Consider the following 27391-nt stretch of genomic DNA (forward strand, 5'->3'; position numbering starts at 1 on the left):
TAAATCTTTAAAAAAATATTTTGGGGGCAGCCCGGGTGGCTCAGTGGCTTAACACCACCTTCAGTCCAGGACGTGATCCTGGAGACCTGGGATCAAGTCCCACGTCGGGCTCCCTGCATGGAGCCTGCTTCTCCCTGTGCCTGTGTCTCTGCCCCTCTCTCTCTCTCTCTCTCTCTCTCTGTGTCTCTCATGAATAAATAAATAAAATATTTAAAAAATATATTTTGGTGTAAGTATATTCCATGGAAAATCACATCTAACCTCCCCCCATCCCAAGCTCAAGCCACATTGGCAAACTCTCTGTTCCTGTGCATGCCATGATTTTCTCTCCCACCTCTGGGCATTCGAACCCAGGGTTCCCCCTGCCTGCAACACCTATCCTCCTTCTCCCCACCACTGCCTAGCCAACTCCTCCTCAGCTCAGACATCAACCCTTCAGGAAGTCTCTGCAGATCCCAGGCTGCTCATTCTGATACAGTCCTGATGCCCGTGATGGGCAGTTGCCATGACGGCAGGAAGACTTTCTTATTCACTCTTGTAGACTCAGTACCTAGCTCATGCCAGCCACCAAATAGGTGATCAACTAAGAAGTCAAATGAATGGATGAAGAATTTCCTCCCAACTCCCTCTCCCTTCTCTCCTACTACAATATCTGCTGCGTCCCAAGTCATGCAGGATTCATTCATTCCTTATTATAAAGGATGCAATCTGAGTCGTACACACAGGAGAGAGTGGCCCTGCAGAAACCTGGTGTTCAGGTTACTCAACTAAGAAGCAGAATCACTCTTGCAAAAATAGCCCCACCCAATTCCTGGTTGCTGTTATTGGCTCCCAAAGTTGAATCCTTACTCTACCTGTGAGCAAAGCACTGTACACACATGGGCATGCTGTTTCTTATAACCACCTATGAGAAGATAGCTATTATAATCCCATTTTATAGATGAGAAAACTAAGAATCGGAATACCTGAATGGCTCAGCAGTTGAGCATCTGCCTTTGGCTCAGGGCATGATCTGATCCCGGGGTCCCGGGGTCGAGTTTCGCATCACATTCCCTGCGTGGAGTCTCCTTCTCCATCTGCCTGTGTCTCTGCCTCTCTCTCTCTCTCTCTCTCCCATGAATAAATAAATAAAATCTTAAAAAGAAAACTAAGGCTCAGAGGTTAAGGTCACCTGCTCAAAGTCACACTGCTAAACTCAAACCCAAGCCCCACTGATAGGGAAGAGTTTGGTCTTGCCTCTTAAAACAGTACCACATCTAAAGAAAGTTCCCCTGGGGTGTCTGAGCAGCACAGTGGCTTAAGCAACTAATTATTGGTTTCAGCTGGAGTGGTGATCTCAGGGTCTTGAGATCCAACCCTTGCGTCAGACGAGGAGTCTGTTTGGCTTTCTCTCCCTCTGTCTCTTCCCCTATCCTGCCTCTCTCTCTTTCTCTCTCAAATAAATAAATAGGGTGCCAGTTGAGCAACTGACTTTTTTTTTTAAGATTTTATTTATTTATTCATGGGAGACACACACACACACACACACACAGAGAGAGGCAGAGATACAGGCAAAGGGAGAAGCAGGCTCCCTGCAAGGAGCCTGATGTGAGACTCAATCCCGGAACTCCAGGATCACACCCTGAGCCGAAGGCAGTCACTCAATCGCTGAGCCACCCAGGCGTCCTGAGCAACTGACTCTTCATTTCAGGTCATAATCTCTGGGACCCGGTATTGAGCCTCACCTTCCTCAGCTCCATGCTCTGCACAGAATCTGCTTGAGATTCTCTCTCTCCCTTTCCCTCTGCCCTCCACCTGCTTGCACATGTGTGCTCTCTCTTAAATAAATAAAATATTTTATTAAATCCATCTTTTTTCATTTAATGGAGAAAAGTCCCCCAACATGATATTCCCTAGAGAAAGGCCATGCCTTGCTGGGAGGAGGCGTCCTTACTACCTACCTGCCCTCATTTTGCCATCCCACAGACCCAGGCAGAGCCCGACATCCTGAGTCCAAGAAAGCTGCGCACTCCATTGTCATTCAATCGACAGTTGCTGACACTACTGACATCAGTGAGGTGGGCACCACGCTAGTGAACAGCACAGTGGTGGTTCATGGCCCTGGAAGACCACGAGCAAGGGAGGAAATGAGAGAATACTCAGGGAAGGGTTGGATCTGGGCAAGGAGATGTGCAGGCTGCTTGCCCGAAGTCGTAACAGAGAAACTGACTGCCCTGGTTTGTGGGGTCAAGAAAGGGGCTTTGCCTATGCCATGTGCTCTGCCTGGCAAGCCGTGTTTCAGCGCCAGCTCCAGTGTTGCTCCTGGTGTGACATCCTGTAATTCCCCTTTCTTTTTTTCTGAGATTTTATTTTTAGGGGCACCTGGGTGGCTCAGTTGGTGAAATGTCTGCCTTCAGCTCAGGTCATGATCTTGGGGTCCTGGGAGGAAGTCTGTGCCACGCTCCGTACTCAGCAAGGAGTCTGCTTGTCCCTCTCCCTCTCTCTCTGCCCCTCTCTTGGCTGGCATGCGCATGGGCGCATTCTATCTCCCTAAAATAAATTAAATCTTAAAAAAAAAAAAAAAAAGAAATCCCTAAAGAGGGATCCCTGGGTGGCGCAGCGGTTTAGCACCTCCCTTTGGCCCAGGGCGCGATCCTGGAGAGCCGGGATCGAATCCCACGTCGGGCTCCCGGTGCATGGAGCCTGCTTCTCCCTCTGCCTGTGTCTCTGCCTCTCTCTCTCTCTCTCTGTGACTATCATAAATAAATAAAAAATAAAAAAAAAACATTTAAAAAAAGAAATCCCTAAAGAAAGCTGGGGCAGGAGTCTTGGGGGAGGAAGGGAAATGATGGAGGGGGTGAGGAGGGAGGCTTCTGGTTTAACTCCACCCTTAATCCCCTGTATTGTTGGAATTACTATGTCACCTCTATGTATTACTTTTGGTTTTTTTTTTTTTTTTTTTTGTATTTTATTTTTGATCGCGCCCTGGGCTGAAGGCAGGCGCTAAACCGCTGCACCACCCAGGGATCCCCATGTTTTTTGTTTTTTTGAAAAATCATTATGAGGGATCCCTGGGTGGCTCAGCGGTTTAGCTCCTGCCTTTGGCCCAGGCCATGATCCTGGAGTCCTGGGATCGAGTCCCGCATCGGGCTCCCTGCGTGGAGTCTGCTTCTCCCTCTCCCTGTGTCTCTGCCTCTCTCTCTGTCTCTCATGGATAAATAAATAAAATCTTAAAAAAAAAGAAAAAAGAAAAAGAAAAATCATTATGAAATAAAGAGAAAGATTTCAGTGAGCCCTCTCTTTCTTGGAAAACTGCCTGTGTCCTATCTGGTGCAAGCCCACTCAGGCCCTGAGCCTCCTCCCTTCCAATTAACCTCCCAATAAACCCTTTGGTTTCTTGGTCGACTCCACCATTAGACTGGCAGGGTCTGTTCTGGGGTCTTTCTGCAGGATGCTCTGACCCCGGTGTCTGAACAGCGGCTGGTCCCACAGGATGGATGAAGGAGGAGGCCCAGTCATGGCTCTGTGAAGAGTAAGGTAGAAATGAATGTTGGTGGGCCTGTGTTTCTGAGAGAAGCCCTCAGGGAAGCAGTTGGACCTGGATCCAAATCCTAGCTGTTACAGTGACCAGCCGGCTGCCCTAGTACCTCTATTGGCCTTAGTTCCCTCATCTGTAAAATGGGGCAGATTTGACTTGGATGAGGCAGGAAGAAGCCCAGCAGAACCTCAGCAGATGAGGAGAGAGGGGGGAAAGTACCCTGGGGCAAAGGTGGGGATAAGGTGAGGCAATGCTCCATTTCCTCAGTGAGGTTCCTCTCTAGCAGCTGAGGGGGGCAGGAGTTGAGAGAGCAATCTTCTGAATCTCAGCAGGAAACAGGGTTCTGGAGCACCAAGAACCTCCTGAGGGCTCCGACAGAGTAGCAAGAGGGGTATGAGAGGACCAAGGCCGCAAAGTGGGGAGGACTTGGAGTTTCCAAATTCCAACTTTGCAACTTTCTTTTGGGGAGCCTTTCCGCATCATCAGGGTTCAGTGAGGCTTCCTGTGGCAGTGGGGGAGGGGGCCAGCTCCCTCATGGCCAGGACACGGAAGCCTCTGGGGTGGGACAGCTGCCTCTGGTCACAGTCACGAGGGAGGCTGGGCTCAGTGACTCTTATCTTGCCTGACCTTGTGGAGGCTGACCACTCCCTCCTTCTAGAAAATGTGGCCCCCTGCCCTCCTAGAGGCCTCTTTCTCCTTAAATCCTCATGGTTCTGGGGTGGGGCCTCTGTGCCCAATTCTACCCCTTGACCCACCACCCTGGAGTTCTTTGCGGGCCCCACCTCACAACCACCTTCCCTATGCTTCCCACTGGAGACCCTTGGGCATTTCTGGCTCAGCAGGTCTGCGCCTGCCCCATTATCCCCTCCCTCCCCAAAGTGAAGCTCTTCGGAGCACCCTGTTGCCCAAGCCTTGACTACCAGCCACTCCCCAGCACCTCCTGCCCTCCCCCCCACCAGTTCTACCAATTTGAATTCCTGACTCTCCCTCCTAGCTCACCTCCCTAGACCTAGGCCCTGCCCCCAGGCTGGAGGAGGGAATCTTTCAGATAAGGGCAAGGGGCCAAGGGACACACCTGGGTTCAGACCCTGGCTCTGCTACCAACTGAGTGACCTTGATGAATGACCTCCTCTCTTAGCCCGAGTTTCTCCATCTGTAAAAGGGAGAAATAATTACACCATCTGGATAGGGTTGCCGTGAGCAGGACAGCAGGACGTGAGCTAAGGCACATGGTGAGAGCTCGTAAAGGTCAGCTCTTATTGGGAAGCTCCCATGGATAGCCCCAGGCCAATGCTTTCTTGGATGGGTCTTGGTTAAAGGCCAATTGGTGCCCGTGTCCTAAATTAGGAATGTGCCACCCCACAGACCCCAACATCAGCTCCACACCAGATCCAGAAGCAGCTATTGAGGGTGTAACATGCAGTTAGACCAGGTCTGATGGGAGAGGTGGTAAAATGAATGGGTAATTTACTCATTTACAGGGATTATGCCTGGGGGCTGTTCAAGCACCTGGGAGGGGCAGCTAAATCCAGTGAGGGTGGGGCCCGGTAGAGAAGCTTTCCTGAGACAGGATAGAGGGCACTTTTGAAGGACACCTGGGAGTGAGTTGGCTAGAGGGGCAGAGCAGCTTAGCCCCGAAGGCCAATTTTAGGGAAGAGGAAATTGAAGCTGAGAATCAAAAATTGCCTGAGGTTTCCCGACTGGATGTGGATGATCCAGGATTTGGATTCAGCCCCCACCCCACTCTCAGGCTGAGCAAGAGGGGCCAAACCCCCAAGAAGGCACTGTTAAGCTAAAGGTGGGGCCAGTGTGGTCCCCCAGGTGAAGGTCAATATCCTAAAGGTCCAGCCAGGTAGGCACAGCCCCGCCAGGTGGTCATTTACCAGAGGATTTGAAGAGTTTACCTGGGGGTTCAGGTAACAATATACAGGCATTAGACACCAGGGCTTTTGGGAGAGGGGGACACCTGCAAATACAGAGCATTGCAGCCCAGAAAACATCCACTGCAGACCCACCCACCTCCTGGGAATGGGGCCGAGCCCAGAGGCTGCCTGCGCCTGTGGGGCCAGGTGAGGTGTCAATAGTACCACCGTGGCTCCAGGAACCCTCAGTGCCCAGGATCCTGGAGCCGGCTCCACCTGGTTTCACAAGACCGAAGCTGGCCCAATGTGTTCTGCCTTAGGTGGAACATCTTACCTCCCACATGCCCCCACCCATCCGACTTCCACTGGGGTGAGACTGGCAAGGGGTGGTGTGTGACCAAAAAGGTAGAATGAGCTTAAAATGGGCCTTGGAAATAACTCTGAGGGTTTTGGGGTGTGTTGGGTTTTTTTTAAGTTTTTAAAAATTTTACTTCTTTGAAAGAGACAGTGAGAGACAGCACCAGCAGGGAGGAGAGGGAGAAGCAGGCTCCCTACCCAGCAGGGAACCCAACTCAGGGCTGGATCCGAGGACCCTGGGACCATGACCCGAGCTGAAGGCAGACACCCAATCATCTGAGCCATCCAGGCACCCCCTCTGAGTTTTTTTATTATTATTGTGTTCTGATATTTTGAAAAATGCACTGTAGCAAGGGGCAAATGGGGTTGGCACTGAAAAGTAGAGGGAGATGGACAGATTAGTCCCAGGGGGCTCCAGCTGGATGGGGGTCTCCATGGCAGGTGAGCCTTAGAAAAGACTGGAAGGAGGGAGTCCCTTGGGCATCTTCATGCTGTTTCTGTGGCAGCTGCTTTTCTCTTGCCACTGGGTCTCCTTGTTTGTGAAGGGGGGTAACTCATACCAATGCTGTGGGGAGCAGGAGCAGGAAACAAGGTCCGTGATGAGAAATAATTGAAAGCCTTTCCTCTGTGGGGGGAGGGCTGGTGAGATGCTGAGACTTGCCCTGACCAGAGGGCCCTGGGCAGAAGTGGACAGCACCAGGACAGGCTAGGTGACCCTTGCTCCAGAACTCTCCAGGCTCTTCAGATGCTGCCCCTTTGCCCACTCCATAAGCTCTTCTGCCCTCTGGCCAGCTGGGTTTCCCATTCCCAGCCCCTCCTGGGCAGGCCTGGACAGGCTTTGGGCCTCCAGGTGGTCCGGTCGGTCGGGGAGAGGCCCCAGAGCAGGCCACAACGAGGCACCTGCTCCTTCCTAGCCTGCCCACCTCGCTACACCTGCATGACCTTCCTGTGCCTTTGCTCAAAGCTTTCATGTTCTCAGTGCCCTGGTGGGAAGCAAGCTGGATCTCGAACCGTCAGCCCTGCCACCTGTGTCCTTACCAGCTTTCTTAGTCTTCCTTTGGGTCCTGACTCTGGGCCCAATGCTCTGTACATACAACCCGCTCAAAATAACCTCCTGCCCCACACCCAGCCCTGCCAGAGGTAAAGGAACTGAGGTTCAGAGAGCCTCCCAGCTGTCCACTGGCAGGCCAGGGTGTGGACCTAGCTGGCTGGGTTCTGCAGCCCAGCTGCTCCACCACTCCATGGCCCTGTCTCCTCCAGCCCACCAGGCCTTGTGCTTTTTTACTCATTCACTAAAACTTCCCGTGGCCTCGAGGAAACTAGGATTTGTAGGAATAGGACTGTAAGAAGAGCTCCCAAGAGCGAGGCTTCCCTGCGGCTGGGTGTCAGACTTGCCAGGGCTTCTACGGATTGGGGGTGCCCAGAAAGACAACCACTGCAGGTAGGGAAGAGGGGCACCTCAGGGTGCTTTGATGAGAGGGGAGGGAGAGAATAGGGATGGGTCGGGCCAGAATCCGAGGCCTGCGGGGTCAAAGAGAACACAGATGTGGGTCCACGAAGCTCCTCCCCCGTGCACCATCCCTGGGGGGCAGCCCTTTGTGCACCCAGGCTGCCCCCTAGTGGCATCAGCAGGAAGTTCCGGGGGACTGCGAAGCCCTTCAAGGAGAGGGAGCCCTCACCAGCGAGTACCTGTCCCCAATCTCTTTCCCCTGTCTGTGCCACTGTCCCCTTATTGCCCCAAATATTCAATCACTCATTGTTCTCATGCCTCAGGGCCTTTGCTTCTGGTGTTGCCACTGACTAGGATCCCCTCTTCCTCACCTACCCCAGTGTCCCAGGGTCAGAATTAGTAAAGGTATCCTTTACTACTCAGGGTCAGCATCTTAACTCTATACCAATGGATTAAGCCCAGTGTGTGGTATGAATGCCTGGAGCCCAGGCCAGTGTCTGGGCCCAGCACAGAGAGGCCACATACAGAGGCTCTACAAAACCTGCTTGTTCCTTCATTCAACATGGATTTATTGAGGACCCACCATGAGCCAGACAATGAATAAGCCAAAGAGATCTCTTCATTTGTGGAGCTTACACTCTGCGGAGATGGCTGTGTGTGTGTGTGGCGGGGCACAGAAGACAAAGACCATGGCAACAAGGCAGCTATAGATTAGGGCTGGGAGGGGGTGAATAAAGCAGGGTAGGGGCTGCAGTGTAGGGTGGGGGGGATGCCACTTCATAACCTCCGCAGACCGTTCAGCAGCTGTTGGAACAATGGGAGCAATCTCGACCAATGGTCAGGGAAGGATGCAAAGTGAACAACATTAGGCAACAATATGGTTAGCATAATTCTCATTGGGTTCTTATGGAATATAGTCATTGTCTTTAATTTTGAAGGTAGGTAGGGGGGCACCTGGGTGGTTCAGTCAGTTAGGCGTCTTCTTGGGCTCAGGTCACCATCTCAGAGTCCTGGGATCGAGGCCCACATCAGGCTTCCTGCTCCACGGGGAGCCTGCTTCCCTTTCCCTCTGCTTGCTGCTACTCCTCCCCCAATTTGTGCTCTGTCAAATAAGTAAAATCTTTTTAAAAAGTGGATTAGAAAAAAAAAAGTGGATTAGAATTTCTCTTCTTTTGATAAACTGATGTTGCTCTTCTAATGTGTGTTTCTAAACACAAACACACTTGTCCCTACCCCCTGGGTCCATGGGCAGCCCCCCAAGCCTCCTAACCTGTGCCCAGGAGCTGGTAGGGGCCAGGTTCTCCTCTCTTACAGGAGTGGTTTTCTTGTTGTTCATTGTCCTCAGACTCCATTCAGGGTTGTGAGCTCACAGGGACTTGACAGTTTGAAATACCGTGAAAGCTGAGTAGAGAGATTTGCACACCTATGTTGGTAGCAGCATTATTTACAATAGCCAAGAGAGTGGAACCAATGCAAGGGTCCACTGACGGATGAATGGATAAACAAAATGTGGTCTGTGCATTCAGTGGAATATTACTCTGCCTTAAAAAGGGAGAATAAATAGATGCTACAAGGCTGAATCCTGAGGACCTTATGCTTAATGAAATAAGCTGGACACAAAAAAGACAAATTGACTTTGTGAGTCTACTTATAGGAGGTCCCTCGAATAGTCAAATTAATAGAGAGAAAAAGTAGTGGGAACAGAGTTTCAGTTTTGCAAGATGAAAAGAACTCTAGGAATTGGTTGCATGACAACAGGAATTATACTTAACTGAATTATACACTTAAAAGTGGTCAAGATGGGAGGTGCCGGGCTGGCTCAGTGGATAGAGTCGGCAACTCTTGTTCTCAGGGTTGTGAGTTCAAGCCTCGAGTTGGGGGTAGAGATTGCTTAAAAATAAAAATTCTTTAAAAAAGGTTTCAGTAAGGGGCACCTGGGTGGCTCAGTGTTTGTGCATCTGCCTTTGGCTCAGGTCGTGACCCCACGGTGGGATCGAGTCCCACATTGGGCTCCCTGCAGGGACCTTGCTTCTGCCTCTGCCTATGTCTCTGCCTCTCTCTGTGGGTCTCTCATGAATAAAAATCTTTAAAAAAAGCAAGTTCAGTAAGGAACAGTTTCCTTCTCAGGATGAGGCCAGACTTCCACCCACGAGGTGTGTGTGTGTGTGTGTACCACAATTGCTACACTAGTTCCTATATTTTGTGAGGGTAAGGCAGCAGTGTGTCAGGTTGATATAATCTCTGGATCGGTTCCGTCCCAGTTTCTGCCTTCAGCTCCAGTGGAACCCTCTGGACCCCATTCCCCAGGGAAACTGCTAGTAGCTCCAATCCTTCTGCCTGTGAAGAAATGCTTCTGGTCATTTCCTCCTGCACCCAGGCAGGTGGTGCCCTTCTTTTGACATCATTGTTGGACTCAGGGAAACAAAGAGGTGTCAAACAGAAGCAGAGATGGATGAAGACCACCTTTCCTTCCTACTCTCCCAGAGGGCGAGCCTGGAAGACTGTGGGAGCAAGCAGCCCTGCAGCTGTGTGACCTGACGAGAGCCCCCGCCCCCCCCCCCCCCCCCCGCTGAGCCTCAGAGGCTTTTCTGTAAGATGGGGGAAATAGGGAAACGCTCTCCCAAGGAGATGCACTGGGGAAAGGGGTCAGTTATTAATGCCATGCACAGTGGGATCCCCAGTTGGGAGATGCTGATCCCACCTCCTCCAAGGCTGACACCCAGGGTCACAGGCACCAGCATCAGTCTTTGGGGCCCTGGTTCCTCAGCCTTGGTTCTTGGCTGACCCCTTGGTGGCCCTGCCAGAGACCCTAAGCTGAGGCCCCCCTAAAAAGGAGGTTCCCTCCCCTGCTGGAACACTTATCTGCAGTCATTGCAGGATCCCAGACAGAAGAGAGAGGAGGGACAGGTATATTTGAGTTTCCCTTGGTTGTGCTTTTACTTCTAAAGTATTATCTTTCTTTTTTTTTTTTCTATGAACATTTTAATGAGTTGAACATAAGATAGAAAAATAATGTTCTGGTCAATTTTTTTTTTTTTAAGAGGCAGGCTTTTCTTGTGACTTTCATACAAGGCAATGGATGAGGAAAATCCTAAAGAAACTCCCAGAGAAAATGCATACTGAGCACAGAAAAAGGCACTTCTCCAAACACCATCGTGGTCACTGACAACTCCTGTCAGACTCTCATGGGCTGCTTGTTCGGTTTTCTTTGGGCTCAGTTTAGACTTAAGCCCTGCTCTTCTCAGAGGCTAGGGGACACCTGGGGACTGCCGTCAGTTACCCACAGTGACGCCTGGAGCAAGTGCTGCTCATGGAGATGAGGAGGGGTGCTGGAGGTAGGGTCCCAGTGCTTGCTTCTCCTCTGGTGGGGTGTGGGTGGCCAGAGGCCACTACCCCGGTGGGAGCCTTGCTCACTCTCCATGGAAGGAAAGGTGATCCAGGAGGTGGGCTGGGACCAGGCCCCTGTGACCACCTGACTCCCCATAATAGAATCCCTTTTCATCCACAGGCCCGTAGACCGTGACCACATCCCCTGCCCTCAGTGACAGCTTGCCCTTCACCCTGCCCCCTGCACACCCATCCTTGGGGTCATAGTCCAAAGCCGCCATCATAGTTGTTGGAGTCCACAGTGGTGACATCCTCGGGTTCCCTTGGGGTATAGGAAAGGAGCCCTGGGGGCTGGTGAGCTCCCCAAAGTCGTCGAGGTGGGCCACAGGTGGCAGGTACTCTTGCACTGGCAAATGCCATCTCCCATCAGTCTGCTCTGTGCCCACCTTCACCTCGGCCACCAGGTGGCCAGGTATGTTGCCCACTTGCCCATTGCATTCACCGTGGTAGAAGCCACAAGGGTCCTGAGAGCCCCACACTCTCAGCAACTGCCCTTTCTGGAAGGCCAGCTCGTCCTCTGCAACCTCGGGGTTGGCAGACATCACCAGAGGGTCATAATCAAAGAGGGCCACGAAGACCCTGACCAGAGTGTCCACCCCTGTCCCCAGTGGTGAGGGGGCACCCCTGGAAATCTTAATGACTTTGCTGGACGGAGCTGGACAAAGGGCTGGGCTGGACTTCGGGAGCTGGCACTCTCTCTTGCCCCCCAGAGCCTGACCTCTCCCATTCTGAGTCTTAAACTCCTTTCTCTGCTCTCGCCTCTCTGTGCCCCATAGACTGAAGCACACCGCCGCCTCCTCCTCCTTCTGCAAAATGTCATGGAAATCTGACACATATGGTTGGCTGGTGTCCAGTTGGGGAGGGATGAACACTTGGGGATCTTGCTTTTGCCTAAGGATCTTCTCAAGGGCAGGCTTTTCCGGATACAGTTCTTTTTTGAGCCTACACTCTGGAAACAGATGAATGACTCCAGAAGCAGGGCTTTGTCTGGTGCCCGTGTGCCAGTAGTGGTCTTCTTCTTTCCTAGACTGGCCACTGGGCAGAGGTGGTCTGTGGTTTGGGGAACTCTGCTGGAAGAGCAGGTCCTTTCTGCAGACCTCCTGGGCCTCTGTAAGCCCCTGGGCTTGGCTGGCAGACCCTGCACTTGCACATTCTCTTTCTGGACTCAGGCTGGGCCCTGGGGACTGCCTCTTTGGGGGCTCTTCAGTGAAAGCTTCTAGAAACTTGGCCTGGGGCTCCCCGCAGCTTCCAGGAGTATGGGAGCTGGTTTTGGCATTCACAGGAGCCAGCGCCAGCCTCTGAGAACAGACGGGGACAGTGACTCTGCAGATAGATGGGTCACCACAGGTGTAGTTAAAGGAAGAAGTCTCTGGCAGCTGGTGACAAGTGAAGCAGTCCTGAGGGATCTGGGCCGGCACTGAATCCAGGGACTCTCCCCAAAGTGACATGGTTCTCACAGAGACATTCTGGGACATCATGGGCAGCTGGACCTGGGAAAGTTCCAGCAGGATGCTCCCGGCAGTGGCATCAGCAACCTCCGCAACCTTGAGCCCGTCAGCATACACAGAGTAGCCAGTGACCTGGACGCCATTGGATGACCCAGCAGAGTCGATGGTTACGGGGAGCCAGCTGACCACCAGGAGGCCTGGTGAGGCATGGCGCTCCACCAGCACATCCAGGGGAGGGTCAGGGGGTCCTGCCAGGGGCGTGTTGAAGGTGATGGTAGAGGACATTGTTTCCCAGTGCACCTGCAGCAAGTCCCAAGGCAGCTGCACCTCCACCCGTGCCTCGTACCGCTCACCAGGACGCAGGCTGTGGAAGGTGTAGCAGCTCACACCTGCTGGGGTCAGGGCATGCTCCTGGTCATTGAGATACACCATGTGGATGTAGCTGCTGCTGCTGTGCACCCAGGTAATCTTAGCCGATGTGGCTGCAACACTTTGCAGGTGTAGTTGCGTGGGGGCCATGCAAAGAACCCCTCGGGGTCCCAGGAGGGGTCTGGAGAAGCCCTTCTCCTCCACACACCGCAGCAAGCCCAGCCAGCTGTCTTCTATCATGGCATCTGAGATCTCTGTTGCCACTTCTGCCTGGGAGCCTGCCCTCACCATCTGGCATGGCCCCTTGTCCATAGCCTCCTGGGCTTTCCAAGGCAATAAGCTGTGACCAGTGTCCTCCTTCAAACGCGTGCCCTGTCCAGGTGGGAGTCGAGTGGGGCCAAAGTCAGAGGATTTGGAGTGCAGGCAGCCCAGGATGTCACTGTCTGGAATCTGCTCCACCAGGTTGGAGGGCACCAGCCCCCGTTGGCCATCCTCAAGCTCCCCTTCATAAAAACCGTCTTCATCCATGTCCCCAAAGATATATACATAGTCCCCAGCTGTCAGGGGCAGCTCACTCTCTGGATGCTCATTAGGGCCCTTAAAAGGATTGTAGCTATACCGAGCCAGGAAGATCTTGAGCTTGGGAGCCAGGGGGGCCTCTGGGTCCCCCCTTTCCAAGGTGGAGGACACACTGTCAGGCTCGAGATCCTCCACCTCGCTGGCTGTGTCCATATCCAGAGTAGGACAAGATGGCACTGTGGCCCACACGGACTCCACCTCAGAGGAAGAGTTCGACTGGGAGCTAGCTTTCTTAGCCTGGGACCTGGAGTCCAGAGGTCGATTGGCTGGGACTTTGTCTGGCCCTTGAGGGTCACTGCCTGGCTCCCCGACGGCAACTGGGCTTTCCAGCGGAGAAGCTTCCAGACTCTCCCGCTTGTCTCTGCTGCGCTGTGAGGATGCTTGGTCTTCAGGCCCCGGCTGGAGCTCGGTCCTTCCGCTCTCTCTAACTTGAACCTCGGGGGCTTGCGGGGCCTCTGGGGCTTCCTGGAGAGGGCGCCCAGGCTGACCGTGAAGCGCTAGCATCTCCTCGCGAGCAGCCTGGAGATCGTGCAGGGCCTTCTGCAGGTCGTGCTGCAGCTGTTGCTGCCTGTCCTGCCCGCGCGCCGCCTGCTGCAGCAGCTGCTCCGCCAGCATGCCGGCGGCGTCGCGCTCCTGGCACGCGCGGCCCAGCTGCCCGCGCACGTCGTTGTTCTCGGCCGCCACCTTCCGCGTCCAGTCGGCCTGGGCCTGCAACCGCGCGTTCTCCTGGGCCAGCCGGGCCCCCTCGCGGAGCGCCGCCTGCAGCTGCGTCTCGGCCTCCTCGCTGCGCCGCCGCGCCGCTGCCGCCTGGGCGCCCAGCTCCTCACAGTCGCGCCGCCGCGCGCCCAGCTCCAGCTCCAGCGCCTGCACCTGGCGCCGCGCCTCCTCGCACGGTGCGCCCTGGCCGTCCGCCTCGGCTCGGGCGCTGCTGGTGGCCTGCTGCCGCGTCAACTGTCTCTGCAGGCGCAGCACCTCCCGCTGGGACTCGCGCTGCAGCCGGTCCAACTCGCTGATGTTGAGCCACTGGGCTTGGGCTTGGGCGGCACCCCCGCCAGGGCGCAGGCCACTGCCGAAGCCCGAGGCGACGCTTGCCTGCAGCAAGTGGCACTCCTGTCGCAGCTCTTCGATCTCCTTGTCCTTGGCCAGCAGCGCGCTCGCCTGCTCCGACAAGTCCCGGGCGCGCTGGCGGGAAAAGGCCTGGCACAGCTCCAGGCCAGCGAGGCTCTCGCCCGGCACCGGCGCGCTCACAGCCCGCAGGTTGGTTTCTTGCAGCTTTCGGGCTCGGTCCTCCAGGCGCCGCGCGAGGCCTGTAAGCTCCGCGTGCTTCACCTTGAGCCGCTTCACCTTGTCCGACTTGTCCTGGAAGCCTGCGCGCCGCAGCTGCGTGTTCTCCTCCCGCAGGCTGGAGCAGCGGCGTGCCAGCACCTGCAACGCCTCGGACAGCTCCGAGTTCCGCTTCAGCAGCTCCTGGTAGTCCAGGCCCGGCGGCGAGGGGGTCCCGGCTTCGCAGGGCTGGCTCCCGGAATCTTCTCCCGGCGGATCGCTAGGTCTCCTGTGCTCGGATGGCGGCGGCGGCGGCGGCGGCGGCGGACTCGGGGAGCCTACGATGGAGGCGCCTGGCGAGGAGGCCTGCTCCTCGGATTCCTTGGGGCAACTGAGGGTGCTGTCGAGAGAGCGGGAACGCGCTGGTGCCAAGGAATCCAGAGAGCCGGCGCGCGCGTGGAGCAGGCCGTCTGGGGAGGTGGAGCACCCGGCGGGCACCACGTCTAGGGAGCGGGAGCGCACGCGGACGCCAGAGCTCAGGCTGTCAGCATCCAGGGATTCGAGTCCACAGACGGACTTTGGGGGCCCGTGGGCGTCGCCGGCGGTATGGGGGGGCGACTCTTCCGAAGCGTGCGAGGCTTGCGGATCGTGGGAGCCGGGCAAAGCGGGATGCCAGCGGAAGTGCTCTAGGATGTACTTGAGGAAGAGCTGGCGCTCCACGTCCAGCGCCGCCTGCAGGTGTCGGATACGTGAAGCCTGCTCGCCGTCGGTGTCCCAGCGGAGCTGTGCCAGCACTTCCTGAAGGCGACAGCTGCACTGAGCAGCAGCGACCTCGGGCGCCCCCGCGCGGCCACAGTAGCCACGGTTCACCAACTCCTCGGCCAGCTGGCGCTGCAGCTCCCGGGCCTGGCGCAGGACGCCGTCGCGCTCGCGGTGCAGCAGCTGCCGCAGCTGCCGCATCTCGGCCTCTTTCCAGCGCAGCAGCTGCCGGATCTCGGCCTCGCGCTCCCGCAGCACGTCCTCCTGCAGCTGCCGCAGCTCCCGGCCGCGCTGAGCCTCCCACTTGGAGCGCAGATGGTCGACCAGCTGCTGCCGCTCCCGCTCGGCCGCCTCCCGCAGCTGGCGCGCCTGGGACGCGAAGCGCTGCCTCTCCGCCCGCCCGCGCGCCCGCTCGGCCTCCAGCTCCGCCCGCAGCTTCTCCAGCTCCCGCCTTTGCTCCTCCAGCACCGCCGCCGACGGACCCGGACTACTCGGCTTCTTGGGTGTCGCGCGGCCGCCGCCCGAAGGGCTGGGCGAGTCTTTGGTCATGGTGGCCACGGCCCGGCCAGACGCCTGACTTCGCCTGGCCCAGGCCGCCGCTAGCCAACGGCCACCGCCCCCGCTGCGGCCAACCGCCCCGCGCGCCCCTTCCGGCGCCCCTGGGGGTCTCCGCGCGCCCCTTCCGCCTCTGAGCGCGTTCCCCCACCCTCTGCTGCGGGGGTACTAGCCTGAGCTCCTCTCCTGGCTGCCCACGCGGGAGCTGGGCTCCAGACACCCTTGCTCAACGCAGCCCGTGTCCTTCTGGGAGGCACAGGGGTGGCTTTGATCCTAGGCCCTTCCGTGTTCCTGGTGTCATGTCCTTCGTGACCCGCTGGGGGATACTCTCCCAGGCACTGTACAATCCCTTTCAGGCCAACTTGCGACAGGGCAAGCGCTGGCCACTGCTCTGGGCCTGTAGGGAGGGGCTCCCTGTGTGGGTCAGGATCAGGATGGGGGGTGAGCAAATCCCGTCGGGCCCTGGCACCGTTCAGGTGGCCTGTTTGGCCTAAGTGGCTGGGAACCACAATAGAATACCCACCAAACCTTCTAGGGGAGGGTGCATCTGGTGCCTACCCTTCCGCGGACCCCTGAGGAGCTGGGCACTTGCATGCATTATCTATTTAAACTTACTATGCCCTTTTTACAGATGAGAAGTCTTGAGCACACAGTCTGGGCATGGTGCCCGCTGAGATAACAGAGGTAGCCTCCTTGGAGAACCAAAGTCTTGGGCTATGTTTTCTTGGTTCATTGTTAGGATCATCTTGCAAGGACACTCTGAGAAATAAGGACCTCTTTATGGTCACACCTCCTGGAAGTAGCTTAGTGGGGAGTCACACCTTGAAAATTCTTAAAAAAAAAAAAAAGAAAATTCTTTTTTTTTTTTTAAGATTTATTTATTTATTCATGAGACAGAGAAAGAGAAGCAGAAACGTAGGCAGAGGGAGAAGCAGGCTCCCCACAGGGAGCCCGATGCAGGTCACAATCCAGGATCCCAGGATCACACCCTGAGCCAAAGGCAGATGTTCAACCGCTGAGCCACCCAGGTGTCCCTCACTTGAAAGTTCTGTCTTCAGAGTCTATGGGCACTCTGAGTCCATCTGCCCTAACTCAGAGTTGCAGCTGAGAAGACCACTCCCCAGTCTTTCTCCCAGTGGGGGGTCTCACACTTTGTATCTTCAGGAGAGAAGATCAAGTAGAACCCAGAGTGGGGGGGCTGGCCAGGAAGGAAGGTTAGAGAATGAGGACCCCATGGGGGCCCAGCTCCCCCTTTGTCTGGCCCAGAAGTGCCCAGGGTTTCTTGCTTCTCCAAAAAGGTGAAGTCATAGACCGTTAGGAGCCCAGCTTGTTCCCTACACCACCTCCCTGGAGGCAGCAAGGCCTGAGAACTTTCTATTGGCTCTCCAAGGGGCAAGTGGTCAGATAGGGTTGGTGTGTCTTTGGAACCAAACAATCCTTCAGCTTCTTGTGCCACTTCCATGTCCTCATCTGTAAAATGGGCTAACAACGCAGCCTCTTTCTACGCTGTGGGACCCCCCCAGAGTACCCTGACCTCTCCGAACATCCATTTCTTCCGTTTGTGAGGTTTCGATAAAGTGAGGGCACACGGTGCCTACACCAGAGTAAGGCTCTGGTTGGCAGCTCCCTGATTTTAATCCCAGTCCCTTTTTTTTTGCAGCTAGAGAAACTGAGGTCTGCAAGCAGAGATTTGGCTGAGGCCAGTCAGGGCTGCTGTGATAGAGGCAACACAGGTAGCCTTTGTGCTCCCTGGGACTCACTCCGGATGACTCATGGCAGATGGGAAGCCTCAGAGACCTGGGTGTCCGTCCAGGCTCTGCCACTTTTTGGCTGAGTGACCATGGCTGGTTGCTTCACCTCTCCTGGCCTCTACACGATGGATGTATTGATAACCCCAGCCTTCCATGATTAGAGAGAGAGACACCAGGACTCTGTCAACTGATGGCCAGGTGTGCAATAGGAGCTGCATCGAGGTCTGTGTAAGTTCCCATATTCCCATCTAGGGCTTGGCCTAGACTCTCACAAGCTTCTTCCCGGGAATCTAAAAATCCTCCTTCCTCGAAGCCCTCTGAACCTTTGCATGTGTTGTTCCCCCTGCCTGGGATGCCTACCTTGCCCAACACAAAAATAACAATGCCCCCTGCAGACCAAGAACCTGCTATGTGCTGCACTCAGTGCTAAATGCTTGCCATTCATTATTTACACCACCCATTTTACAGATGAGAAGTCTCAGGCCCCTGTGGAGCAAGAGTTTTTGTCCACTTAACTAGTGCTAACCTTGTCTTGTCCATTAGCCTCAGCTTAGCAGTTCCTCCTCCAAGAAGCCTTCCCTGATTCTCCAGGCTGGATCCGGGCCCCCTAGAACCCTAAAGCCCTGATTACTCTACCTGGCACCCCCTCCATTTGGAATATGGATGTATCTGATATATATTAGTGTCCCTGCCTGGAGTGGTTTCAGAGAAGGAATAAGTGAAAATTCCCTCCCCAGAAAGGAGGGATTGGGCCCTAGGGATAGGCAGGCAGGAAGGGCACAGAGGTCCCTGTCCAACCTGGCCACTCAGCCTGCCTACTTCCCACACTCAGGTACCACCTGGCATCAACTGAAGCCCCTGGCTGAAGCTCCTGGCTTTGGGTTGCTGTAACAAGGCCTTGGACAGATGCCTTAGGGCTGGAGTGAGGGTCAGGCCTCATTAGAGATGTTGGCGAGGTCCAAAGCTGTGTAACACACATACATACACACGCTCATGGCCTCTCTAGGCCTGGCTGCCAGTGTGGCTGGGGAGCCCAGGAGTCTCCTTAAATCGGGCTCCTCCCTGTTTTTCCTGTCCAGCACTAAGTGGCTCCTGGCAGATGCAGATGGACATCCGATACCTTGCTATTTGCATCTAGACCTTCATGTTGTGGTCACATTAGAGACCCCTTTGCTTCTCTATCTGTGGTCTATGGCTTCTCTATGTTTCAGGCCCTCTCACTTACACAGTCACTTCCCTAGCCAGGTGGGCAGGTGACCTCAGCACCATCTCAGATGGGGAAACAGAGGCTCAGAGAAGCACATGTTGTGTTCATTCAATATGTGACTCTATGGGCTCCACCCTTTCTACTGTATTCACGTTTTTCAAACCTGGTTCCCTTGAACCACTGGTGTGCCATGGGAGGTGGATGCCTTTGGGGCATGATGTGTAACAGGAACACAGGGAATTGTGGCTTCCCATGTTCTCTGGGAAAGGCGATGTGGATGTAGGGGGATGGGGGTGATGCAGGAACGGCCTTAGCCTTGAGCTGGTGTTGGGCCACTGGATATGGTAGCCGCAGGCAGAGTATCTTCGTGGAATACTCATGTCAGCTCTATTCGACAGAGGAGAACCGGAGGCTTGGCAGGAGCAGGTGGCTTGCCAGGGCACTTGGGCGGCTGCGGCAGAAGTGGATTGTCACTTCAGGGCAGTGGGTGGGGCTCCAGAGCCTGGATGCCTGCTGCAGCCTCTAGAGGGACCTCCAGCCATCAGGTTGGGAGGGCAGGCTGCTGTCAAGGAAAAGGCCCCTGGGATGAGCCTCTGGGAACCCCACAGTCACCATCCAGCTGCCGCTTGGGCTGGCACTACCTGTGGCATGTCAGGGGCATTCTGCAACATGGTTGAGTGGATGTGCAAACCAGGGCTTCCCTCGTGCCAGGTTTCTTCCACTCCCACACTTATCACACTGTGCAGTGATTGTCAATGACCTGCCTGTCACCCCCATGTACTCTGAGCTCAGGGAGAGCATAGGCCATAGAGATGTGTTCTCTGGGTCTTGACTTACTTGCTTATGATATGGAAGATGGGTTACATGAGTAATTCTCAAACTGGGTTCCTTAAAGCCCCAGCGTTCCTGAGAAATATTGTAGGATTGTTGAGGGTCCGGGAATGTACCTGGGGCTGAAAGGGAAACACTGCCCCAACCTGCTTCAACAGAGCATGTCCACCTGTTAGTGTCATTCTTTAGGTTCTTTTTTTTTTTTTCAAATATTTTATTTATTTATTCATGAGAGACACAGGGAGAGAGAGAAAGAGAGAGGCAGAGACACAGGCAGAGGGAGAAGCAGGCTCCACGCAGGAAGCCCGACGTGGGACTTGATCCCGGGACTCCAGGATCACGCCCTGGGCCGAAGGCAGGCGCCAAACCGCTGAGCCACCCAAGGATCCCCCATTCTTTAGGTTCTAAGGAAGACTCTGACTTAATAAAGAGGTATACTGCTAGAAGCAAGTTTGGAAACCTCTGGGTTAGAGACCCTCCTGTCTATTATGCACAAACCGACTTCTCCCTGACACTCAGAGATTCCACTGACCTGGAGAGAAGGCACCTGGGCCTCTCATGTCTTAGTTCACCCCACACCACCAAGCTTCTACTCCATGCTGCTTCTCCCCCCAGCACCAGTCTGTGACCTTTGGACCATGTGGTCATGGGATATGGGATCCTGGGCAATCTGGCTCAACCCTTCCTCTGCCAGTCTGGCCTGGTCCTGTCTCAGATCTGTCACCCATGCCTGGAACTTTGCAAAACTTGCCTGGTCTTAGTGAGATGTGAAGGCTCCGTCCAGAGAGCCCACTGAAGGGTTTTACCCTTCCAGACAGACCCCTGTAGCTCTGGTTTCCACTCCACATCCCTTATTTTTGCTCAACGTGTTTTCTTTTCTACTTTTTTTTTTTTTTTTTTACAAAGGGTTTTCTTTACCTTTTTTTGAAGTTTATTTTTTTTAGGTAATAAGTTTATTTATTTAAGTAATCTCTACACCCAACATGGGTCTCCAACTCATGACACTGAGATGAAGAGTTGCTTGCTTGGAGTGCCTGGGTGGCTCAGTCGGTTAAGCATCTGCCTTTGGCTCAGGTCATGATCCCAGGGATCAAGCCCCACATTGAGCTTCCTGCTGAGCAGGGAGCCTGCTTCTCCCTCTCCCCCTGCCTGCCCTTCCCCTGCTTGTGCTCTCTCTCTTTCTCTGTCAAATACATAAATAAAATCTTAAGAAACAACAAAAGAGGGATCCCTGGGTGGCGCAGCGGTTTGGCGCCTGCCTTTGGCCCAGGGCGCGATCCTGGAGACCCGGGATCAAATCCCACATCAGGCACCCGGTGCATGGAGCCTGCTTCTCCCTCTGCCTATGTCTCTGCCTCTCTCTCTCTCTCTCTCTCTGTGACTATCATAAATAAATAAAAATTAAAAAAAAAGAAAAGAAAAGAAACAACAAAAGAGAGTTGCATGCTCTTCCAACTGAACTAGCTGGGCATACCTGGGCCAATGTGTTTTCTATCTGTTCTCTGATGTGTCTGCTCAGCATCTAGAACAGTACCTAGCATGTAGTAGCTATTCAATAAATACATGACTGAGGAAGACAGAGGCATATAAGCCAGATGTGGTCTCTGTCCTCATGGAATTTTTTTTTTTTTTTTTTTTTTTTGTCCTCATGGAATTTATTGTCCAAGGGAGGACACAGAGGTTAACCACAGACATGGCAAAGGAATATAATAAACTCGAATCATGGGCAGGGGTTGTGAGTGTGGGGTATGGTGCCGATGGAAGCGAATAGCCTTGTCAGAGCAGGTTTCCCTGAGAGCCAAAGCAGGCTAGGGCATGAGGGCTGCCCAGAGCTGAGATCAGATTTCAAGCAGCAAGACCTGCCAAGCCCCCAGCCCTCTGTGGCCTGGCTGTCTGCCGCCACTGGCTCCCATGCTCACCCCACCCAGGGCACACCCACCAGTGTCTGGCATTGATTCTTAGTGATTATATCCCAGTCCTCAGTTGCCTGAAGAGAAACTGGAGCTCAGAGAGGAAGAAGGTTCACTCAGCAGGGGCCTGACCAGGTCTTCTTCTTCTTTTTTTTTTAGATTTTATGTATTTATTTATTAGAGATGAGAGATGAGAGATGAGAGAGAGAGAGAGAGAGAGAGAGAGAGGAGAAGACACAGGCAGAGGGAGAAGCAGGCTCCATGCAGCGAACCTGATGTGGGACTCGATCCCGGGTCTCCAGGATCACGCCCTGGGCTGAAGGCGGCGCTAAACCATTGAGCCACCTGGGCTGCCCCTGACCAGGTCTTCTAAGTCATGGGTAGGCCTGGAACCCCCAGCACTGCTCCTTCCTGGATGGGGCTGGGCACCTGGAGAGAGCCATACTATTGTTTGTCTCTACCCCCCAGGCCCTGAGGCCGTGTCTGGCCTATTCCATGCCTTCTTGGGCAGGGAAGGACAAGTGTGTGCCAGCTTTTAGCTCTCTGCTAGAACTCCCCGGCCTGCTGGGCTGGCCTTTCACCCTGGCAACCCTGGCCCAGCTCATCAGGCAGATGCCCCTTTGGGTGGCACATTACAGGCCTTATCCTGGAATCCTCACTACAGCCAAGGAGGCTTGCTTTGTCTTCTCCAGAGAACCAAACTGCTCAGGGTCGCACAGGGACTGGCGCCCAGGCCTGTGTGACCCAAGTCTGGGCTCTGAACTGGTGCCAGTATAGCCTGGCCCACTGGCTCCGGCAGTCTGAGTGTAACTGTAATCCCCAAGTCTTCAGACAAATGACTGCACCTTCCTGAGGACCCTGCTGCTGTCGGAATCATCAGCGTTTTCAGCTATCCACTGTTTCCAGGACAGACCTATCTTCCATCTTCTGGCATCTCCACTTCTTTCTCCTCTGGACCTATTCCATTTGCCCTCCATCTTCTGCAGCCTGGAGCACAAGACCTGATCTACCTTCTTCTCATTAACACCAGTGGCAATACCTTTTCTCCAGTCTTTTTTTTTTTTTAATTTTTATTTATTTATGATAGTCACAGAGAGAGAGAGAGAGAGAGAGAGAGAGAGAGGCAGAGACATAGGCAGAGGGAGAAGCAGGCTCCATGCACCGGGAACCCGATGTGGGATTCGATCCCAGGTCTCCAGGATCGCACCCTGGGCCAAAGGCAGGCGTCAAACCGCTGCGCCACCCAGGGATCCCCTCTCCAGTCTTTTGGCCATTGGTCTAGGAGGTCAGGGACAGTCTTTCTTTCTTTCTTTCTTTCTTTCTTTCTTTCTTTCTTTCTCTCTTTCTTTTTTTTTTTTTTTTTTGACTTATTTATTTGAGAGAGAGAGTGTGAGAGCAGCAGGAGGGGCAGAGGGAGAAACGGAGTCTCAAGCAGACTCCCCACTGAACATGAAGCCTGATGCAGGGATCGATCTCATGACCCTGAGATCTTGACCTGAACTGAAGTCAAGAAGTGGACACACAACTGACTGAGCCACCAAGGTGCCTCTGTGGGTCAGTCCTTCACCAACTGTTTGTTGAGCACCCAATCTAGTCAGGGTAGGGTGGCCGGGCACCATGTGAATTTCCTCATTCACTAAACCCCCAATGGGATTTGTTGAAGGAAGAATGGAAGGAAAGAGGGATGTTCGGAGGGAGGATAGAAGGGAAAGAAGGAGCCCTTTAGGGCACGTGGCCTCCCAGACCTTGGTTTCCCCTCACAGTCGAGGAGCAGACTTGGGTTTGAGCCTTTGACCAGCTGGGTGGCTGAAAAGTTGATTGACCCCTTGAGCCTCAGTTTCTTCCTTTGTAAATGGGGTTGATAACAGTTCTGAGCTCAGAGGACCAGTGGGGGAGTCAACAGAACACTTTTGCATTTGCATTCATGGGAACCACACAGCACATAGCACATAGCAGGCTGTCAGTTCAACCAAGTGAGCCAGCGCAGTAAGCGGAGTCTTTAAGAATTATTAGCACTCAGGGCACCTGGGTGGCTCAGTTGGACTCTTGATCTCAGCTCAGGTCTTGATCTCTGGGTTGTGATTTCAAGACTGTGTTGGGCTTTATGCTGGGCATGGAGCCTACTTTAAAAAAAGGAGAAGGAGGAGGAGGAGAATTAGCATTTGCCAGATGGATAAGGTGGTGTCCACAGACAAAAAGAGCAGCAAGGACAGAGGCAGGGGGTGTGCTGTGGCAGGAGCACTGGACTTGGGAAAGGAGAGATGTAGGATGTGAGGCTTTGGGCCAGCAGAAGGAGGTTAGGCAGAGCTTTACCAGCATGAACCAGGTCAGGGTCTAAGTTCTGGAGCTCTCTTCCTAGCTGGGTGATGAAGGGCAAGTTACCACTTTCAGGGCCTCAGTTTCCTCACCTGCAGAATAGAACATTTTAACACTGCTCTGCGGTGCCACTGAAGTTGGTGGTGGGTGTAAATGTGCAGTGCCCAGTGCCAGGCACACAGTCACCCTACTGGGGAGCAACTTCCATCCCAGGTCCCTCCCTTGGCCACTGTCAGGCCTCTCTGGGCTCCCACACCTCACCAAACCATTGCCACATCCTGGCATTCTCCTTGGTGCCTTCTCAGGATGCTGCAAGCTGCTTGAGGGCAGGTGCCACCTTTGTAGCTCCTTCTCTGAACCTAGCAAGTGAGCACCCAGGTCACTGTGTGGACTGTGAGAAGAAGAAACACGTGGTAAGTTCTAGCCAAAGGGCCTGGATTCTAGGAGGAGGAGGAAGAGTGAAAGAAGAGGAGGAAGAGGCCACTTTTAACAGAAGGCTCAGGGAAGTGGCACACAACGGTCAGGTGCAAATGAACATGGTTTGTCTGAGTGGAAGGAGGATGGTGTAACCAGAAGCCAGGCTTGCCCTGGGGAGCAGTAAAAGTTTTAGAGCAGGAGAGGGGCTGCAGAGACCAGGGATCTTTTCTACTTGGACTGGGTACATTTTCTCTATGCTTGTCTAACAACGGGACTCTGCTGCTCAGAGCCTTTGTCCCTCATCTACAAGGATGCCATGTTGCAGGGTGATGGTAAGGGCATAGGAAGATGCCATGGCAAAGGCTGGTTCTTGGCACTTGGCCTCTTCTCACCTCACCTTCTATTTCTAGTTTCACGTGTCCAGGTTAAGGGTATGCGCTGTGCTTCCTCATTTGGTTTGGAATTCTTCAGGGCAGGGCTCCCTTTCCCTCTGTGGGTCTCTCTGTAGGGGGAGGCAGCTCTCAATAAAGCTGTGTTCTTTCTCTGACCTGGGCCTATGTAGCACCAGGTTCATGGTACATAGTATAGGAGCAGGGAAGCCAGTCTCTAGGCCAGACTTCCAAGTTCCCCATGCCTCTAGGGATCTAGCTAACAGAGTCCCTCACACATTTGCTGAATGTTTATTGAACACCTACTGCATGCCAGACCTGGGGGGGAGGAGATCAAGGGCAGATGGAACCTTGATTGCATGAGGCTTGTCATCTAGCTCTCCTCACAACCCATGTCAAGCCTGGGCTCCAGGACACTGTTTGGAAGGCCAGCCCCATTCCAGGCTATATAATCTCCAGTTCTCTTTTCTTCTTTCCTTTTGTAGGAAGCTCTCTTCTGTCAGGATGGAGAAGAACCCTTTCACGAGGCCTAAATGTGTTCTGAAGCTGTACTCTTCTCTTTGCCCTGTACGGCTATGCAATGTCCAAACCACCATCAGTTTTGCCTGATTGGCTACAACTAGCTTCTGAATGGCCCCTATTCTCCTGCTTATCCCCCTCTACTCCCCAATCATAGTACTTTCCTTAAACATGCACATCTGACTATGCGGCTGCTACACACATCCATTGAAGGTCTCTCACTGAGTATAGAAAAAAAGCCAAATCCCTCCTGTTCTTCTTCTTTTTTTTTTTTTTTTAATAGATTTTATTTATTTACTGATGAGAGACACACAGAGAGGCAGAGACACAGGCAGAGTTGGAGAAGCAGGCTCGCCGCAGAGAGCCCCACTTGGGACTCCATCCCAGGACCTGGGGATCACCACCAGAGCCAAAGGCCGACGCTCAACCACTGAGCCAGCCACCCAGGTGCCCCAAACCTCTCCTGTTCTTCTAAGGCTTTCCCAGTCTGTCACTTACTTACTACCTCCCTTGCTCCCTCTAATACTTCTTACACCTTTCTGGCCATCCAGAAAGCCTCATGGCCTCATGGCCTTTGCCAGCATCTTTCTTCTTGTTTTGAAACAATCTCCCCTCAGCCTCCCAGCTGCTCCATCCCATCCTTCAGGTCCCAGAGTTGGCCCTGAAGCCAGCGGCTCAGTCTCTGTTCCCAGCTGGCTGCGTGAACTTGGGCAAATCATTGGCCTTCTCTGTGCTTCTGTTCGCTGTGAGATGGGCTATTGATGGTAGCCATCTCTTAGAGTGGTTTCAAAGATTAAAGAAAAAAAGAAAGATTAAGGAAAATAGGACACTGGAGGGGGGAGCTGGCCTCTGAGGTTCCAGTGTTAGCTGTTATTATAAAATGTCCTCAGTGAGGCTTCCCTGACTTGCCAATGAAAAGTAGGTCCCCGCAGTCACTTCCCCATCACCCACTTTTCTTTTCTTTACAGCACTTCTCAGCGTCCCAAATAATCTTGGTTATTCAATGATCTTATGCAACCAATATTTGTTGTGCACCTACTAAGTGCCGGGCACTCTGTAATCGCCGTCGAGGTGCACGTCCCGCAGAGGCAGGCCGTCTGCCGGGCCCGTGCATCCGAATCCGCCCGGCACGGAGCGGGCACATAGTAGGCGCTTCGCGCGGCGGCGAGCGCCCCGCCCGCCCCTCCCCCGCTCCAGGAAGTGCGGGGGCTCCAGCCGCCCGGCCGGCCGCGAAGCATTCTGGGAAAGCAGCAGCACCAGATCCAAGATGGCGGCCAGCAGGAGGCTGATGAAGGTAAAAGCCATTCTCCGGCGCCGGCCGGGCAGGGGGGGGCGGCGTCCCGGGCCCGGGGCCCCCGCGGCGGGCCGGGACTCCTCGGGGCGCCGCCGCTCGGTCTCCCGGCCCTGTGTGGCCCCACCGCTCCTCTGACCGCACGCGGGCTGAGGGAGGTAACGGGGCCGCCTAGGCCGCAGCCTGGGCGGGAGCGCCAGGCCGCGCTGGGAGCTGCCGCTGGCCCCTCCGCCCGGCCCGGGGCGTCCGCGCCGCCCTCTGCCCGGAACCGGGCCAGGTCTCCCTCGCGGCGGCCGCCTCCGGGGCCGGGGGCGGCGTCGATGTAGGGGCCCGACCGGGAGGTCCCAAACCGGGCGCCCGCGGCGAAGGCCCGAGCGCCGGAGCCCCGGCCGGGAGCCCGCGCCGCCGAGCCGCCCCGCCCTGGGCCGCAGCGCGCCGGGCTTAGAGCCCCGGAGGCCGGGAGGTTGGGAGGCTCGGGCTGGGGAAGGAAGGAGCAGGCCAGGCAACAAAAGTTAGGTCAGTTTGTTGGTGGGTCGTTTGGAATTGCTCTGGGTCCCAGCAAACTGTCGCCTTGTGACTGCAGAGTCACACAGCGGGCAAGTTCCAACTCCAGGAAGGCGTGGGGTCGGCCGCGTTCGCGGCGCTGTTCTCCTTCCCGGCCCCCTTTTCGACGTACCACTTAAAATCCTCCGGATCTCCTTTCCCTGCTGAAGCAAAAGTGCCATTATTGGGGGGTGGGGTGGGGGTTGGCTTCAGTCGTTCGAACCCAAACCGGCCAAAGTTTATAAAAATAACTTGGTACTTTGTATTTTGCATGCAGCGGGGGTGCCTTCTTGCTAAGTGGCTCCTTCGGCGAGGAATACAGATGCTAAACTGGCTCGGTTCTTTCCCGAGTATGTTTGCCGGCGGTCGCCGGAGCAGACCTGGCCCAAGATTTGTGAGTCCGCGCCCGGAGAGTGCTGCCGGGTTGCACCGGGCCGGAAATAAAAAGGCCCAGGAGCTGATTTCCTGAGAGGAGATAAAGAGCTGAGGTTCCTCTTGGGCAGAGAGCGGTGCTTGGTGGAACTAGACATTGAACTTGGGAGTCACGGCCTCTGGGCCCTCCCTCCCTCCCTGCGAACGTTTCCTTTCTTTTGTTCGCTAAGGGCTGGAGACGACATTTAACTTCATAAAACTGGATTGGAAGTGAGCACAAAAGAACAGTCAGCAGATTC

General features: G+C 54.6%; 2 protein-coding genes across 5 annotated transcripts in view; one reads left to right on the top strand and one right to left on the bottom strand.

The window, feature by feature from the left end:
* Positions 1–10083: 10083 nt before the first annotated feature.
* LOC112677019 (RIMS-binding protein 3A-like) lies at positions 10084–15622 on the bottom strand. Its single transcript, XM_025474926.3, has one exon. The coding sequence runs from the start codon at positions 15538–15540 to the stop codon at positions 10597–10599; it is 4944 nt and encodes a 1647-aa protein (XP_025330711.3). The 5' UTR covers positions 15541–15622; the 3' UTR covers positions 10084–10596.
* A 1813-nt stretch (positions 15623–17435) lies between these two features.
* The window catches only part of UBE2L3 (ubiquitin conjugating enzyme E2 L3), a 72396-nt gene continuing 62440 nt past the window's right edge, over positions 17436–27391 (top strand). The window contains exon 1 of one of the 4 annotated variants that reach the window (XM_049101902.1): positions 17436–17525. In XM_049101902.1, coding sequence (XP_048957859.1) covers positions 17451–17525 — 75 coding nt within the window. In that variant the 5' untranslated portion in view covers positions 17436–17450. Of the gene's footprint in view, positions 17526–26060; positions 26181–27391 lie in introns of those variants that run through there. The other 3 variants (XM_025474927.3, XM_025474928.3, XM_049101903.1) reach the window with 3 other exon arrangements.

Source organism: Canis lupus, chromosome 26 (genome assembly GCF_003254725.2).
Source record: "Canis lupus dingo isolate Sandy chromosome 26, ASM325472v2, whole genome shotgun sequence".
In the NCBI taxonomy this organism is placed as follows: domain Eukaryota; kingdom Metazoa; phylum Chordata; class Mammalia; order Carnivora; family Canidae; genus Canis; species Canis lupus.

Coding starts and splice junctions, on each gene's coding strand:
- LOC112677019 (XM_025474926.3), bottom strand. CDS start 15,540: ATGACCAAAGACTCGCCCAGCCCTTCGGGCGGCGGCCGCGCGACACCC.